An 18,624-nucleotide genomic window follows, 5' to 3' on the forward strand; every position below is an offset into this window, starting at 1 on the left:
TGTAAAGTACATATATACACATATATGAAGTTCTTATATGTACAATGTTTATATATCTTTTTTTTTGGTCTTACAATTAAGGAAGTGTGTAATGAAAAGCTTATGAGATTAGATGTTTTAAAATGATTTCAGGTACATACTACTATCACTGTGTTCTAAATTTTTATGCACACTTTGTGTTATTGAAAACCTACATATTTAAAAAGAAAATTTCGAGGCACTTCTGAATATTTCCTAATATTACCACTTTTGGATAGTTCCTTGGGAAATTTTGACTGGGCTAACACTTAAATACTTAGATCTCTGATTGTAATGATCTTTATTTTACGGGAGTGTTTGAAAGATGTCTTCATGAGATGTCAAGGATGTCTACTCATTACAGTTAGGAGTTAAATTATTAACGGGAATAGGAAGGTGTAAATGTTCTCTGTGCACCTCAGGTAAGTGGATGCACTGGAACACGTGTACCGAGGAGTACGTGTATCCATCTGATGTCACCCCAGAATATGGCTCCATCCTGGTGCCAAATGTTGACAATGTGAGGACTGACTTTCTGATTAAAACCATCGCTAAACAGGGCAAGGTATGGCTCTTTAACTTTTATTAAAAATAGCCTATTTTAAAATGTCACTTGAAAACACGAAACAGCTTAGATTTATTTTAGAATGTTTTATGTTGCTGTTTAGAATAAATGAAACTATTACCCCATTTAGTATACCTCTTTTATTATTCCCCAGTAACAATATTAGAGTTGAATAGTCCTAATGCATAATTAAATAATTATTTCTCATGCATTAGTTGAGAGTAAATTTTGACTTGTTTTTCCAAAGAGAAACCCTTCTTTTGGGATCTTTATATTAGTTTGCTAGGGCTGCCATAACCAAACATCACAGCCTGGATGGCTTAAACAGCAGACATTTCTTTTTCCGCGGTTCTGGAGGCTGGGAGATTAGGTTGTTGGCAGGTTTAGTTTCTCCTGAGGCCTCTCTCCTTGACTTGCAGATGGCCGCCTGCTTGCTGTGTCCTAACATCGTTTTTGTGCGTGAGCATCCCTGCTGTTTCTGGGTGTCTGTATATTTCCTCATCGTATAAGGATGCCAGTTAGATTGAATTAGGGCCCAGCTTAATGGCCTCATTTTAACTTAATCACCTCTTTAAAGAGCCTACCTCCAAATACAGTCCCATTCTGAGGTACTGGGGGTTAGAGCTTCAATATATGAATTTTGTGGGGACACAGTTCAGCCCATGACAATGGTTTTATTGTATTTCTTATATTTGTTTCTCAACTCCTATCTTAGGCGGTGCTGTTAATTGGTGAACAAGGAACAGCTAAAACGGTCATAATCAAAGGGTTTATGTCAAAATATGATCCTGAAAGCCACATGATCAAGAGTCTGAACTTTTCTTCTGCAACCACTCCACTAATGTTTCAGGTATTGGCTCCTTGGTACTGTTCATGGAGCCCAAGTTGGTGGTAAACTTTGGAGGCCGAGATCTCTTTACTATTCTGCTGTGCCTGCTGAACTCCATCTGCACTTTCACAGCCGGGGCAAATCCCCCACATATGTCTTCCATTATCTCCATTATTCGACTGCAATAGAATCCCTCCCTAGTTAGATTATAATATGTAAACGTCTTAAATTATGGAGAAATGAAAAGCTTATATAAGATGTTAAAGCCCTCAATACTGTTTAAAATAACCGTGTAGAAAAGCCTGCAAACATGCAAAATCCAAAACTGAAAGAAATATAATTTCTTCCCCCACCTAAACCTACTTCCTTTCCTTACTGTCTGCTTTTTGGTGGGTGTTACTATTATTCTAGCCTTTAGACTAGATGCGTTGGAATTATCTTTAATGAGTATCTTGAATCAAGAGCTTCTCACATCTCTTCCTTTGTCTTCCTTCTCCCAGTCCACCTCTACATAACCCACTTCTTCATCCTTCCACACCAGGTATTAGCATGGAGGAATTCCCAGCTGGTCTTGGTTCAAGTCCAACTCCCTTCCAGTCCAGCTCTTAGTCCTCTTCCAATCTCTGGTGCCCATCTTGCTACTTTTATCTTGCTGTTCCCTGACTTAACGTTCCACAATGGCTCTCGTTGTCAATTGCAACAAGAGAGAAAATCTTAGAATCTTAGCATATTGAAGATTTTACCCTATCATACACTGAGGAGTATCAGAAAAAACCCCTTCAAATTTGCATTGCTTTTGTCAATGAAATTGCCAAGAATGACTGGGTTGGCAGTGGCTGACTGGTTGTTTTTCTCCTGTTCCTAAGTTGTTTAAGACTGGGGTGGAAAATCCTTCATGTCAGTTCAGGCTTCAGTTGTTTTCAAGTCATCTCTGATGTCTGTATTAGAACATGAATACATTAATACAAAAGATAAATTGTAAATTCGTAAATTGAAAATAGAAGGGGAATTTTTAGGAGAATCCAAATCCAAAGAGCTTTGCTTTTGATGAACTTTGTTGTTCTTTAGTTGTTGGAATGAAAATATCAAAGAGCAGTGAAAATTCTCGAGAGCATGGCTAAATCATGTACCTTTATCACTGAATGTAATTCGTAACTGCAGAGTGCCAATAAACTAAGACCATTGATTAAGTTTCTAAATAAGACTATCAACTATGTTATGCTCCTCTGTTAGAGATGAAATTTCCAATACCGGCTAGGCTTCTATCAGATGAGTACCATTTACACAGTGTCCTGATGGAAAGGTCTGAATAGAAGGTCGACCTCGCCCTGCACTGACTCAGCAGTGGTATTTTTGTGTTTGGGGAGCAGCACATTAAATTATCCTAGGCTGGCAAGATGCTAACATTATGCACATTCCCTTGATATTGTTTTACATCTAAAAACTTTTGTTTGTTTTACTTTAGGAGCCATCCTATTTAAAGGTTATAATTATAACTTTATTTTTGGCTGCAGATTTTAAAACATTAAATCAGACTGTGATTTCTTTTTCATTATGTTGGGTGATTATAGCTGTTCACATTTCTTGAGAGTGGATTAAACCTTGAGGACTGCAGTGCAGTTCTGGCGATAACTACCTGGAGTTACTAAAGATTTCACAGGTGAAGGACTCAGTCCCCACAAGACTTCCCTCTCTTTGGCAACCAGCCACAAGCTCAGGGGTTTCCAGGCTACCAGTACTTCTGAACAACTGGCTACAAGTTCAAGGGTTCTTATGATCCTCTCAGTTTTGATAATTTGCTATAATGACTCACAGAATTCAGGAAAGTACTATGCTTGTGATTATGATTTTATTATAAAAGATATAAATTGGATCAGCCAAGAGAAGAGACGCATAGGGCAAGGTTTGGAATGATCCCAAATGCAAACCTTCTGTGTCCTCAGAATGTGTTCCCCTCCAGGCACATCAGTGTACATCATCAGCCAGGGAGCTCACTTGAACTACAATGTGCAGAACTTTTATTAGGGTTTCATTACATAGGCATGGGTGATTGAATCATTGGCCACGTGATTTAACTAAATCTCCATACCCCTTCCCCTCCCAGGAGATCAGCTGATATGTGGTTCAAAGTCCTAACCCTCAAATAACACGGTTAGTCTTTCTGACTTGAGTGGTCTGAGGGACCCACCATGAATAACAAAGATATTCCTAGGAAATTCCAAGGGTTTAAAGGCTCAACCTAGGAACCAGGGACAAAGGCCAGCCATTCTTTAGTATATGACAAGACCTCGTCACTGTATTTTTGTTAGCAACTCATGGTGATATTTACCCCTTTAAGGTGGTAAAGATCTGTGGTCTATGTCTCTGTAACCTGAGAGATTTATTAATTTTCAGGAAAAAGGCATACATTATCTAGAAAGCAACCTGTTTGTTGATATACAAATTTATAAACTCTATAATAAATTTCTAGAAGTGGTACCGTGTTGAAGTAGAATAATTAGAAGAATAATAAAGCAGGCTTTTAAAACGTGAAAATCTGTATTCTTTAGAGTGCCATCTGTTTCATGACCACTTGAGCCCAATTCCTTCCTGTCCTTCAGTGTGAGGGTGGCATCATCACTTCACGATTTCCTCTTCTGTTCAGAAGCATCATAGCATCATAGCATCATCTACTCTGTTTAGTGCCTGTGTTGACTGCTGAGCATCAGAGCTTTCTATTAAGCTAGACTCATTAGTTTTAGAAAGCTTTCAATTAGCCAAACTGCTGTAATTAACATTCTCACTATAATTTTCATGCTAAACAGGGGCTGATGGAGCTGAGCCTTTGTCTCTGGTCTCTCACTTGTCTGGATCCAAACCAAATTGAACTTGTAGATGAGAAAATAGATACTGTCCATCCCTCCTGGGTTCCCATGATGGCACACGTCAAGGACACATGTCTGTTGCTTGACAGGTTGTTTTCATCAGGGTTTCCTTTGTTTTCCCCGTGGTGACGCTTCCACATCTTTCATCAGTAGGAGGACTGCCTATATGTCCCTCTTTGCCCAGGACCATCCAGTTTACTTCCATTTTCTCAGATTAATAATTAATGGCGTCCCCTGTCACCATCAAAAGTGTGTGATTTGAACAAAAACTATATGGTCTCCTTGTTTTTTGACTGAGGGAATTCAGTCTTTTAAGAGATTTTTTTTTTCCCCAAATAAATATTGTTTTAATGCTTTTTTTTTCTATTTTTGAAAGTAATCCATACATATATTTAAAAATTTAAATACAGAAAGGTAAGAAGGAGAAAAAGTTTCTTAACAGAATTTCTGAAAAGGTTGATCTCTTCTAAAAAAATCTTAAAGTGTTTTGAATACGACAATCATCTTACAAATGGTTGCGTAGCAATAAGTTTTGTTTTTTAAAAATGAGAAATCATAGAACCTGGAAGGAAATTCCACATTTTTTCTAGACTCAGAGCTACTTTTCCAAGTGAAATCTTACGCAGAAGACTAAGCTATAAAACAGGGAGCCATGGATTTGCTTGGTGGAAGTGGAGCCAGTCTCCTGAAATCCCCTCCAGCCTCATCCTGCTTCCTGCAGGGCCCCGGGGGCTACAGAAAAATCCTTTTGGCTCCTCAGAGCGCAGTTTGAAGGCTAGGTTCGAGAGGAGAACCATAAGACATAATGTGTGAAAGTATTTTTTTCATGGCAAAGTTCTCTAAAAATGTCGGGTTTTACTGTTAATATTAATGGACTCAGGTGGAAGGAGATTGAAGTACTTGTCTGAGTTCGAGGTTGCTTGGTAGCGGAACCTGGCCAGAAACCAGGTCCCTGCATGTTCCACTCTACTTTTCCAGTTCACCCATACCCCTCCCTCCAATGGCTTTTCTTTACCCACATTAATATTCAAATGACTGATTTATCACTTTAGTGCATTTGTTTTATTTTTAGCTTCTAGTTATGCGTTATTGTATTTCCATGTTATTTTAGATATCACTTTACTTTTTTTTTTTTAAATAATGCTTTTAAACATAGCAAACTTTTTTTCTTTTGGTGAGGAACATTGGCCCTTAGCTAACATCTGTTGTCAATCTTCCTCTTTTTTTCTCCCCAAACCCCCCCAGTATGTAGTTGTATATCCTACTTGTAGGTCCTTCTAGTTCCTCTGTGTGGGGGCCACCTCAGCATGGCCTGATGAGTGGTGCTAGGTCTGCGCCCAGGATCTGAACTCGCGAACCGTGGGATGCCAAAGTGCAGCAGGCGAACTTAACCACTTGGCCATGGAGCCAGCCCCTCAATTTACTTTTTACAATGTACTTTTGAGCATTTTAAACTTTACTAATGTAAGACTGTTTTCATTTGGTTTTGGTGAATTATAATAAAGTGGAAGATCTTATTTAGGCAGTAGATTATTTTTAGCAAAGAGCGTAAGCTCTCCATTTTTATCTTTTAGCTAAATAGCAGATATATGGAAGCCTAAAATTAAGTATATTTTATATTTCAATTTAGTTGGATATAATACTCTAGTCCCCCTCTTATTTGCGATTTCTCTTTCTGTGCCTTCAGTTAGCCCTTTTTTCCTGATTTTAAACCCAGTTGGAGCTATTGTATAAGGCCATGCATGTTATGCAGATATGTGTGTGTCCCATTCACAGAGACAGTTGTGTGAACGGTAAACCCAAGAACTTGGAAGTGCACAATCTTTTTGACTGTACATCACCCTGCCAATACCCCTTCCAGTGCAATGTTTCTCCCTCTGTCTGGTTGAGGAAACAGACATGTGCCCAGTCAAGTATAGCTGATGTGATAAGTGCTACTTATGGTATAATCTAAGTATTGTGGAGCCCAGAGGAAGAGGGGGTTAATTTCTTTAGGGGATTACAGAAATCAATGAATGTAGAGAAAGAGTTGACCATTACTTGAGGGAATTTAATATATACATTATATTAATATTATATTTATTTTTTTAAAGAATTATAGAGGTTGAATTGTCCATTAAGAAATCAAATCAGAAAATTGCATTGCCCCTAGTTTTAAGGCTCCTAGCTTAGAATAGAGAAAGACAGCTTTCCTTACCTCCATTCCTATATCTGGATTTCTAAAAGTCTAGTTTTTATTTCTTAAAATGCCACTGTCACAGCTGGGGTTAACCCTGGCGTCACATGTGTGTGAGATAGTGTGTCTATCTAGACAGCAAGATAAGAATGTTTTTTAGGTTCCATGTATTGCTTAAGAGGATGACATGCTGACCACCATTCTCTTATTTCAGAGTAAACTTTTTGTTTATTCTCAGAAAACAGCATAAACTGCCCTTAGTCAGGCCTTTGCTAGAGATTTCAATATTTTATTAAAAGCTGGGTTGAGAGAAGTGACATTTATGGAAGATCATTCATCTAAATCAGTATTTCACAAATTGTGTTTGGCTAATGCTAATCCTGAGAGATTTTTTGGCTCAGAAATGGCTACTCTAGGAATATGTAAATAAGGATCTCGTAATGAACACTGTAAATCAGCCTGTGAGATGAGCATCATTTCGTGGTATGTGTTTTATTGTTACCTGAACATGAGTGAATTAAGACCTTGAGGGACTGGAACAAATTGACTGAGGAGTGTTTAGAAATGAGACTGGCAGGGTAAGCAGGAAGCATCATGGGGTCCCTTGTAAATCACTAAGGGAGCCACTGGAGTAATGGGCAGGATTGCATCGCCCCTTAGAAAGTTCATTCTGGCTCCAGAGTAGAGAACAAGATGGAAGAGATGTGGCTGCTCTCAGAGAGACCGGAGAGGAGATGGTCATGGTAATTCCTCAGGAGGGAGGTTGGGCTGGACCGATATAATAAAAGTGGGACTGGAAGCAGGACAGGGTGCATTCAAGTTGTAGTTAGGAAGCAGAACTTACAGGATTGTTGGTTGAGTGGATATTGCTGGAGGAGAGGGATAGAAGAGAGAGAAAAAAGTTAAAGATGACTCCTCAGTTTCTTGTCTTTATTTATGTATGTATCAAATATTTATTGATAAATATTTGGTATCAGATACCTTTCTAGACACTGAGGATCCAGTGATGAGCAAGATAAATGAGATGGCTTCTCTCCTTACATTCTAGTGGGAGAGATAGATAATAATCAAATAAATGAATTTTTATTAACTGCGCTATGGTTTATACCACCAAAACAGTGGATGAAGTGGGAACACAGATCAAGGAGATCAGGGAGAATGTGGGTAATAGAGTACTACAAAGATGATTAGTAATCTTTGGACTGGTTTCTTTGGGGAGACAGAAAATTCTAGATAAAATTGTAAATTACACAATTTAGACAGCCTATATGCCTTGTAAAGAAGTTTCCAGGACTGACTGGAGTAGTCCGGGAGTGGAATTTAAGAGGTTGTGACATTAATCCCCACGAGAAGGACAAATAACTGACCTAAGGCATGTCATTGTTCAGAGAGGAGGAGATTCATTAAAAGGTACTAGTGAAATTATCGTAGAAAGAAGTTATCGTTGTTGGATGTGGAAATGTTTGGACGAAGCAATTAGGTAGTTTGTGCCAATTCCTGAAATGAACACCCAGGAGGGGGTGCAGACTTTGGGGTAAGAGGCATTTATGTTTGACTCCGTTGGTTTTGTGAAGCTATGGATCATCCAAGTGAAGTCCAGTTGGAGATACCAGTATATGGTTTTCCCAATCATTCCCAAATAGATATGTGGTGGAGTAAAACATCTAATTACTGTGTTTTAGGCCTTCAGGGGGTCTCATCAAACTCCAAAATTCATTAGGTAACTATTCAATGGGCAGCAATTATAAAAGCAGAAAGAAATCCCAACTTCAGGTTCACAAGCTATTTAATTTTTCTCCCTTCTTTGTTTTTGTTTTTGTCAATTTAACTCTTTTATGACATACATAATTTACTAATAATATCCTAATATTTCAGAGAAATTGGGGTCATAATGAAGGGGAAGAAAGTGCAGATATGTGCCTATTATTCCATATTATCCTACCTATTCCACCTATGGCTTTTTGGGTTTTAGAAGGCCCCCAAGACCTTAAATCTTCATGTTCCTATGAGTTCTTATTAACAGACAAAGGAATGTCAGAAGGATCTAGTTTGCCAGAGGGAGGTGTCAGGAGAATATTAATTGCCTTATCCATTTAAATTCATTGAAAAGCAGAGCTAAATTTAGCCTAGTACATTACTCTAAACAGTTTGCTTTTATGTCATGGGAATATAAAATTCGTTTTGCCATTGTAGTGTTGACATGCGAGATTTGTTTTGTAGTTGAATGAGTGCTGTATATTTATATACCTTTCTATTTAAAAATGGTGAAAAATTTTCACCTCTCTTGCTATTGTTCATTGAAATGATGATAGAAACATACAATTTGAAATTACTAAACTACAAAGATTTCCAAGGACAGATGTGTAGTTTTTAGCTTATATCTTGGCCTTCTTTTGTGGTTGTATCTTGGATTATTAAAGTCATTTTTAACTGGTTTACTTTTCATCATAAAATAAGAAAACTTTTTTGGATAGGAGGAGAATGAATTTTAGCTCAATATACCTCCACTGTCTCCTATATTTATACATTATCTTTAAGATGACTTAAAATCATGGATCAGTAGATTCCTACCGTAGTAGGAATGAAAAGAGTCTTTAAGACAGAGCTTCTATAGCATGAGAACCATGAAGCCCTTTCTGTGTTCTTTGCAGTACTAGCTCTGGTTAGTCAGTGCGTACATTTTGAATGAATGATTGATTTCTGAACTACGTTGTACTACATGGAAATGATAATAATGTAGTCAATAGTCTGAGGTGCTTCCCCCATGTCCCCTTTATCACTTCCAATACTACTTCTGTCAGTTTTTTTAAAATTGAGGTATGATTAACACATAACATTATATTAGTTTCATTGGTTTTAATATTCTTTTTCATTTTGCGAGGAAAGTTTTTTGTAGAACACAGTGTAGTGTCCTCCTGGGCCACCTAAGCTCAGAATGTAGAAATGAGAGAGGATCCATAGGTGGGCATTATTCTCCATTTTGTGTGAGGGCATGAGAAGTGATTCAGTGTGATTGCATCTGCCCCAAAGCAGCGGATCTGGGTTGCGTCAGCCTACAGAAGCCAGTTGCCAGCCTTCTCAATAGAGAGCAGTCTTCAGATTATGGCAGGCTGTGTAGCTCAGAGCATAGACCTAAGAAGTTTCTTGGATGGTATCCCTGTTTGACTATGTCCCTGATTGTGGGGAAACTTTTAGCAGGGCTGGACCCTTTGAATAATAGGGGTTGTACACTAGAGTGTCGTCAAGGCAGGCACAATAAGACAAAAGTAAATCTGCAGAAATGGACTGAAGTGTCTCATCCCATTAAAAATTTACATTGATCAGAATTTCATTTACGCTTTTAAACCAGATCTTCAAAGGTTGTAAAAGTTATGCAAGATAATTTAAGTACTTCATGCCCTACTATCCAGAATTATGGGGAGTTTTTCTGAGTAGTTCCTGTCAATTCAAATGTTTCTAGATTTTTAGAATAATTCACAGACGTTTTTGTTGTCTTTCTTGTTTAACAGAGGACAATAGAGAGCTATGTGGATAAACGCGTGGGTACAACATATGGTCCTCCTGCGGGAAAGAAGATGACTGTTTTTATTGATGATGTGAATATGCCAATAATCAATGAGTGGGGAGACCAGGTATGTGGATCCTATTGTGCACTTTATTTCTTCAATTCAGCGTTGATTTATTCTTTGTTGAGTAAATATTATTCTATCTTTTCAACATGCAATTCCTGAATTCTAATAAAGTCCATTATTTGGAAACACTCAAGGAGTTAGGTTCTGGGATATAAAGGAGTGACATTTTAATTCTGAAAGTTGTCTTTCTTAGGTTACTAATGAGATAGTACGACAGCTGATGGAACAGAATGGATTTTATAACCTAGAGAAGCCTGGGGAGTTTACCAGCATTGTGGACATCCAGATTTTGGCAGCCATGATTCATCCTGGGGGCGGACGCAATGATATACCCCAAAGACTCAAGAGGCACTTCTCTGTATTTAACTGCATGTTGCCCTCTGATGCATCTATGGACAAGATCTTTGGTAAAATGAGTGGCAGTGGGGCATGGGGAGGGAAGACCACTTGCTTATGTTCCAATGAGAAAATATCCACCCAGAGGTCAACACGGAAGGAGCACTGGGTGGCTTCTTAGTCTATTGTCCTCATCACTTTAAAGTAGTGTATTTTGTTTATATGAGGATTTATTATATATATGTACTGAATTAGGTGCCTCAGTAGATCTTTTCTTCCTAGGTTTTTCTTAAAGTAACTGTTTCTAGCTTCTTAAGCAAGGAAGTTAACCATGGAGATGGTGAGGTTGTTTCCCCATGGATAAACATATTTGAGGTCTGGCTTGATAGAATACCATGCCAAAAATTTATGTAGCTGATACTTTAACCAACCCATCTAATGATTTTGGCCAAAGAAATAATTTTGCGTAGAGTAGAGATTAGCCAGAGTCTGATCTTCAGAGTAATTTATAGGATGTTAATAAGTTATTGATTGATTAAATACATAGTATTTCAAAAATAATTAGATTGAAGAAACAGTAGCCCAATAGATAACCGTAATTATTTAGCTGAGCAATTAAAATAATTGTGTAACTGAGTTTGGAATTTGGAATTACTCTTTGCAGAAAAAGAGTGTAAAGTTATGTATGCAGTCATGTTAGGTATTAATTTACCATTTCTGAAACTGCTACTGAGAAAAAGCTCATTAGGGTTACCCTAATTAATTTCTGGCAGACTAAAATGTCATCTTAGCACCCTAGGCTAGTGGAGTGTGGCAGTGTCTGCCTTCAGTCACAGCAGTGGGCAAAGTTTTGGAAACCAAATGCATGTGAATTATCTAAACTTGGGATAAGTAAAGTGGACCAGAAAGAATGACTGTTATCGCTTTTAATTGTTCTTTTTTGCCTGGAAAGTTTTATATATTAAGTAAACTGAAATGTTTTATAATGCACGGAAAGGCAACAACAGAATGGAAAAATCTTGAAAACTCATGAAACTTCCCTTTTTCTTATCTTTTCTAAGGTAACTTTATATATTTATCAGTTATCCAGTTAGTAATATTGAATTAGTTCAGCTAGGGCTTTCAGTAGTATTTCTTGATCAACTTTTCAATATTTGAAACCCAACTTACGTCTATTTTTTTAGGTTTAAAAAAATAAGAGAACATTAATCAATATAAATTTCTTTAATATATGGTTGTCTATTAAAACGTGTAATTATATTTGTGCAAACTCTACATTATAATGCTTGTCATCTTAACGTAGTTGATTTGAACCATCAGTCAAATGTTACAACTTTCTTCCCCTCTCAGGTGTCATTGGGGTAGGCTACTACTGTCCCCAAAGGGGTTTCTCAGAAGAAGTGACAGATTCAGTGACGAAACTGGTTCCCCTGACACGCCGACTATGGCAGATCACGAAGACTAAAATGCTCCCTACCCCTGCGAAATTCCATTATGTATTTAACCTTCGAGATCTTTCTAGGATCTGGCAGGGAATGCTGAACACTACTTCAGAGGTTATCAAGGAACCAGATGTAAGTGATACATAAGGGGAAAACAAGTGACATTGTTATATATTATACCCCCTAAAGATTCTTAGTAATGTTATTTTTAGTGGAATTATGTTTTAGCATGGAGATTCTTTACTGCTTTTCAGTTAGCATAACCAAGGGAACATTTCTTTTAAAAAATTCTAATGAAATTAAGTTTATGTTTAAGGAGATAGTATATACAATTATTTTCTAATGAATAGAATAAAAGAAACAGTTGATTTTATTTTTCTGTTGTAAGATATTTTACTTATACGAAATAATAGAAAGAATCATTGTTGACTTTATTATATAATAGTCTTCATATTTTATGCTTGACATTTTTGTTGTTGTTGTTGAGGAAGATTGACCCTGAGCTAGCATCTGTTGACAATTTTCCTCTTTTTGCTTGAGGAGGATTTGCCTTGAGCAAACATCTGTGCCAATCTTCCTCTATTTTGTGTGTGGGTTGCCACAGCAGCTTGGCTGACAAGTGGTGTAGGTCCACACCTGGTATCCAAACCCATGAACCTGGGCTGCTGAAGCGGAGCACGCCAAACTTAACCTCTAGGCCACAGGACTGGTCCCTAAACTTGACATTTTAAGTTAAAAAAAAAGTAATTATCAGAGCTGGCCCAGTGGTGTAGTGGTTAAGTTCGAGTGCTCTGCTTTGGCGGCCCGGGGTTCACAGGTTTGGATCCTGGGCACCGATCTACACACTGCTCATCAAGCCGTGCTGTGGTGGTGTCCCACATACAAAGCAGAGAAGATTGGCATGGATGTTAGTTCAGAGACAATCTTCCTCAAGCAAAAAGAGGAATATTGGCAACAGATGTTAACTCAGGGCCAATCTTCCTCACACATGCACAAAAAGTTATCTTTATCAACAGTAAAAATTGAATAAACCATTTTATTGTTAATCATCCATGATTTTTCCTTTTCGTGTAACTAGATGCACTAAAAGAGTTACATATATTGGTAAATTGAAAAAAGGCAGAAGAATAGAAATTTCATTTGATAGAAAAATAAGCGTTTGTACATATCCTTGAATATAACAGTTCCTAAGATTATTAGAATTCCCTTTGAATGAGGAACCTTATGTGAAAATCCAGTAAGTCTTTTTTTCCAAAGTGTGACCTTAGTCCTCCGGCTTAGGCAACACTGGCCTCTCTTTCAGCCTTTTATGGAAACTTTTATGGAGGTAGTTAAGCAGGTGGGTTTAAAGAGACTTCTCCACATAAACATACAAAGGCGGTTGAGGTACCAACCAAACCATCACTAGGCGCTTCAAGCGTTGACTATCGGAAAAACCACTCTGCTCCAGAAGCTCACAAAGTAGGTAACCCCACCGCCTGACTTGAGAACAAGACATTTTGTAGCAAACTCTCTCTCCTTGTTACAGAGAATCGAGAGTCATTTTAGCAGCAGTGAACGTTTTAACATGACTTTTTCCTCAAGTTATTGACAAATTAATGGCGTTGTGAATGCACTTCTCCAGTATGACTTTTTGAGTAGCTGGTTTTTGGTGCTTATTTTAAATTAGCATCAGCAGTTCCAGCAAATTGTGTTATCGTGAACTTTTGTCTTTCCTGAACCTTTGACTATATTTTACTAAACTCCTTTTATATTCTGACCAAATAGTATTTTATCATTAGTAACATAAGGGCTTAAAAATCTTATAACTTGTGGGACTGGCCCCGTGGCCAAGTGGTTAAGTTTGCACGCTCTGCTTCTGTGGCTCAGGCTTTCGCCAGTTCGGATGCTGGGTGGGGACATGGGACTGCCCATCAGGCCACGTTGAGGTGGTGTCCTACATGCCACAACTAGAAGGACCCACAGCTAAAATATACATCTATGTACTGGGGGTATTTGGGGAAAAAAAGCAGAAAAGAAAATCTTATAACTTGCAAAATGTTACCAAGTTAAGAAATTTCCACCAGTCTTTCTTATCAAATAATGAGCTTAGACAAACATTTGTTATTCTTACTGTAGGAACAGGTGTATTGGGTCATTAATTTCCTCAACTTCCAGAAACTTTGGGGCTGCATTATCTGGACTAGGTGATTGCACTGTTCAGATAATCTAGATTTTTGCCACAAATTTTCTTCACCTTGTGTTAAGTGAATATACCTTTGTAGTATATTCTTTGTATATACTTTGTAGCTCAGGTGTATACGTGCGAGTGGTTTATAGACTGCATTTTATAGTATGCTCTGGTCATATGAATGTAGGTGTCTTAGTCAAACAGATTAATTTGTCACAAATGTAAGACTTTTACATAGAATATTAGTTCATTGGTTGATCAGTGTGATTTTAGATTTCGTCTGGGGATGTTTTCGTTTTAATTTAAAGACTGAAAATGAATAGGCACTTCTTTCTATTTAATGTCCTTGAATGAGACCAATTTGAAATGAAGTTAAGTATATTTTAACCTTCACTTTTTAAAACGTAGATCTTAAATCAGGAAGGATGGTACTTTACAATATCATCCACTTGAACTCCCAACTATGGCAAATAGCAATTCGTAATGCATTTGAATTGTGCTTTCAACAGGAGCTGTTACGGCTGTGGAAGCACGAGTGTAAACGGGTTATAGCTGACCGTTTCACAGTGGCTGATGATGTGACCTGGTTTGATAAGGCTTTGGTAAATTTGGTGGAGGAGGAGTTTGGTGAAGAGAAAAAACTCCTGGTGGATTGTGGAGTTGACGCTTATTTTGTGGATTTCTTGAGGGATGCACCTGAAGCTACAGGTGAGCGATTGAAGCAGAATTTGGAATTCCCCAAAGGGAAATCTGAAGACAACAGCTTCAGTTTAGGGATGTTGCATTTGTGTCTAGTAAACTACGGAAACCATCCTGGGACCTAGCTGGTACTCAATAAACAGAATGAGTGGCTAAGTGCGTACTCCTGGAGTTCAAAGATGGTTTTTTATGCATGCCAGTCTTGCATATTAGGGTAGAATTGGGAGGAAGGATGAGGCAGGAGAAAGTGCACCGGGCTAACAGCTGTCACACACAGGTAGATTTGAGGAAGGGGTTTGCACACGTTCACTGAGCATCTCTGAACTTTCTTGGACTCATGCTCCTCATTTATAAAAATGGAAATATTAATGTGTGCATCATGGGGCCCTGTGGGGAATAAATGAAATGTTATCTGTAGAATGGCTTAGGCAGTCTGTGGCTCAGAGTCACTGCTGAATGAAAGGTAGCAAAAAGAATGATAATTATTATTTGGGCCACCCTGAGTGTTGAAAATAAAAAGAAAAATCTCAAATTATCTGAGATGGCCATTGAATAGAATTGGAAAGAGATGAATGATGTGGAGGCAAGCCTTTGTGCTTAGGGCTCTGTGAAAAATTGAGATATATGTTATTTTCCTTATGAAAAGAAGCAGTGCTCCAATTATTTTTTTCCCTCAGAAATAACTGAGTGAAGTAGAATATTTTTCTTTCATTTAATTACCTTTTCTAATACTGAGGATGAATTTTAAGTTAATTTCCATATTTAAAAGGGCATGTTTAAACATATGCTGTTTATATCTTTGAAATGATTGAAAATGACCAGGCAGCCCTTATTAGATTTGATAAGGATGTGTGTGATCTGTCTAGTTTCTGAGTGACAATTGCAAAAGGAGGTTTATTGCTGGCTATGCAGTTAGAGCCATCCTTCCACAGGAAGAAGCTGACACATTTTATTTTCAATCAGGTCATACACGTACAAAAATCCTGTAAAGGTAAGAACATTGACCAGATAATTAGAATTTATGTATTTTGCTTCCTCTAATTCAGAAGGATCCATAATTAGAGTATGGTTTTCATGGAGCAAAGCACAACTGCTGTATTTTCGGGGGGGTGGTTGGTGTTGGGAGGCAAACACTTAACCTTTTGTGACTCCAGAGCACTTTATTACTCAAAGCTTGAGTTGAACATTTATGAAACAGTGAAGTGAGTCCTGAAATTCAATTAGTGAGAGCTTTGCAAATAGGCCAATCTTAATGATTATGTTAAATCAATTTCCTTCCTTTGTCATAAAAAGGTTAATATACTGTTATATTAGGACAGGGTCAATTGAAAATAATTATATACTGTTAGATTTGGAAGATCAAGTCACTCTTAGTACCCAGAGAATTTCTAAGTTGTTATTAGTATATTCAACTAATAACGTGTCACTTTTTTCCTGTTACTAATGTTAACTGATAGTGAACTTATGTATGCCCAATTTAGCTTTTTCTTTGGTATTATGCTTTATAGTCAAAGTTGGAAAAGTGTTAACCTGGTATATTATGTGTTTATAACTTTAAAAAGCTATATTGATTTCCATACTTTTCCCAGTGAAATAATTCAATATATTTGTTTATTTAGGAAATCATTTTTCTGTTTTCTCTCAACCCTCCGTCTCCATTCCCTCGAATTTACTTCTGTCCTCACCTGCTAACCTGAAATTCTTGAATCATAAAAATGTCCTGAGCAAAAGCAGTGACCTTTTTCTTTTTATTCTTATTAAAAAATCGTTTAATTCTTGACCTCTCTTGCTGATTTTGGCATTAAATCCTTGCTTTTTTCGATCTTCATTTTGACCATTGAGCAAATATCTCTGGGAGGATCCTTGAAATGCCAACATTCAATTATGGATTCAAGTTAAATTCAATGTATATCACATTTGAAATTGGCCCTTTCCTAGATGGGAAAGAACTAAGACTGCATATGATCTCAAAAATTCTAATGCTTTTACTGTTGTTTGCTTTCTTTTCTTTTCTAAAATATGTAATATGACAAGCGGATGAAAATCAGTCTTATTCAGTGTTCAATTGTAGAGCTGTGAGTGTTTTAATTTAGGTTGAAGGAAGGAGTAAAGTCCAGAGACTTGAAGAAACTTAATTGGTTCTTCCTCCGCATCCCCAGGTGAAACTTCTGAGGAAGCCGATGCTGAAATGCCCAAAATTTATGAGCCAATTGAATCTTTTGATCACCTGAAGGAGCGCTTGAATATGTTCCTGCAGCTCTATAATGAGAACGTCCGTGGTGCTGGCATGGATTTGGTGTTCTTCGCAGACGCCATGGTTCACTTAGTCAAGGTCAGTGGCCACGCTCAGTAGCGCCTCCCCAAAGTGATCGACACTTGACTTCACAGCAAAATTTTTTCCCTCCTCTTGCATTTTCGTCTCCTAGGAGAATATTCAATTTCAAAATAAGCTCAATGCTATATTCCAATTTAATTTCTAAATTGAATGCAACATGTCACACCTATAGGCTTAGAATCAGAGTGTGTGTACTTCAAATGTGTGATATGATAATTTTATTCAGTGTTGCTATACAGCTTTCAGCTGAATGTTTTCGCTACGTGGAATGAATGTGGTTGACATCTGAGTTCAAAGCATAGGCAAAAAGTTTGCTTATTTTTTGCATCATGCGAAGGATAACTATAAAAAATAGTGCCTCAACTTTGAAGAAATGCTAAGCGAAATAAGCCAGCCACCAAAAGACAAATACTATAGATTCCACTTATGTGAGATACTTAGAGTAGTCAAATTCATAGAGATAGAAAGTAGAATGGTAATTGCCAGGGGCTGGGGGAAAAGGAGAAAGGGAAGGGTTAATGGTACAGAATTTCATTTTTTTTTTTTTGTGAGGAAGATTGGCCCTGAGCTAACATCCGTGTCCATTTTCCTCTACTTTATATGTGGGATGCCTGCCAGAGCATGGCTTAATAAGCATTGGGAGGGTCTGCTCCCGGGATCTGAACCTGTGAACCCCAGGCTGCTGAAGTGGAGTGCGTGAACATAACCACTATGCCACTTGGCCGGCCCCCAGAGTTTCACTTTTGAAGAGTTTTGGAGATGGGGGTGGTGGTGGTGGTGGTTGCACAACAATGTGAATGTACTTAATGTCCTTGAACTATGCACTTAAAAATGGTTAAGGTGGTAAATTTTATCTTCTGTGTATTTTACCACAATTAGAAATGATAATTAAAACATAATGCATAAAAATTGCCTTAGAGCTGGACGAAAATTCTGTTAGAATGAAATCTACCAGGAAAGTACAATTTCCTTTCTAGCCTGTCATGTGAGTCATTACAGATCCATTCATAGGACAGTTGATCCTCAAATGTTGAAAATAAAACATATTATTTACTTGATAACTTATATGACCTAATTTATCTATGGTGGAAGATAATGCCATTTAAAATCCATTGTTGATATTCTCACTTTGTTGATGTCAACTGCTTTTTCAGATTACGTCTTTTTCTTTAGAAAGAAGACAATTCAAGGCTGTCTTCCCTTACTGAGGTTTAAGCATGAGGGACAATCTCATAATTACAAATTGTCAATTCTAATAATGGCGGAATCTTCAGAATGGGGAGGGTTTTAGAGGTTGTCTTATCAACTCTCCCCCTGACATGGAAGAATGGGAGAAAGGCATTTCTGCACATCTGGAGTGAGTCCGGGAGAGGGAGGAAGACAGAGAGTTTGTTCCGAGGTTGGGTCTCCCCGGCATGAGGACAACCAGCTTGGAAACTCTGAATTTTCCAGAACCTGAGACATCTGTACTAAATTATGAGTGCAAATGTTCTTCCAAAGGCAAATATAAATAACATTTTGAAATTAGCTCCTAAGTTATACTTGATTAAGAGTTAAG

At 37.6% G+C, this 18,624-nt stretch overlaps 1 protein-coding gene across 5 annotated transcripts in view; it reads left to right on the top strand.

Moving 5' to 3' along the window:
- Positions 1-18,624, top strand: part of DNAH5 (dynein axonemal heavy chain 5) — a 268,608-nt gene that overhangs the window by 159,630 nt on the left and 90,354 nt on the right. For all 5 annotated transcript variants that reach the window (XM_044779484.2, XM_070519860.1, XM_070519859.1 and 2 more), the window contains 7 exons: positions 441-583; positions 1,299-1,433; positions 9,962-10,084; positions 10,278-10,491; positions 11,771-11,994; positions 14,542-14,740; positions 16,891-17,063. In XM_044779484.2, the coding sequence (XP_044635419.2) occupies positions 441-583; positions 1,299-1,433; positions 9,962-10,084; positions 10,278-10,491; positions 11,771-11,994; positions 14,542-14,740; positions 16,891-17,063 (1,211 nt within the window). The remainder of the gene's footprint in view (positions 1-440; positions 584-1,298; positions 1,434-9,961; positions 10,085-10,277; positions 10,492-11,770; positions 11,995-14,541; positions 14,741-16,890; positions 17,064-18,624) is intronic.

This window comes from Equus asinus, chromosome 10, assembly GCF_041296235.1.
Source record: "Equus asinus isolate D_3611 breed Donkey chromosome 10, EquAss-T2T_v2, whole genome shotgun sequence".
NCBI lineage: Eukaryota > Metazoa > Chordata > Mammalia > Perissodactyla > Equidae > Equus > Equus asinus.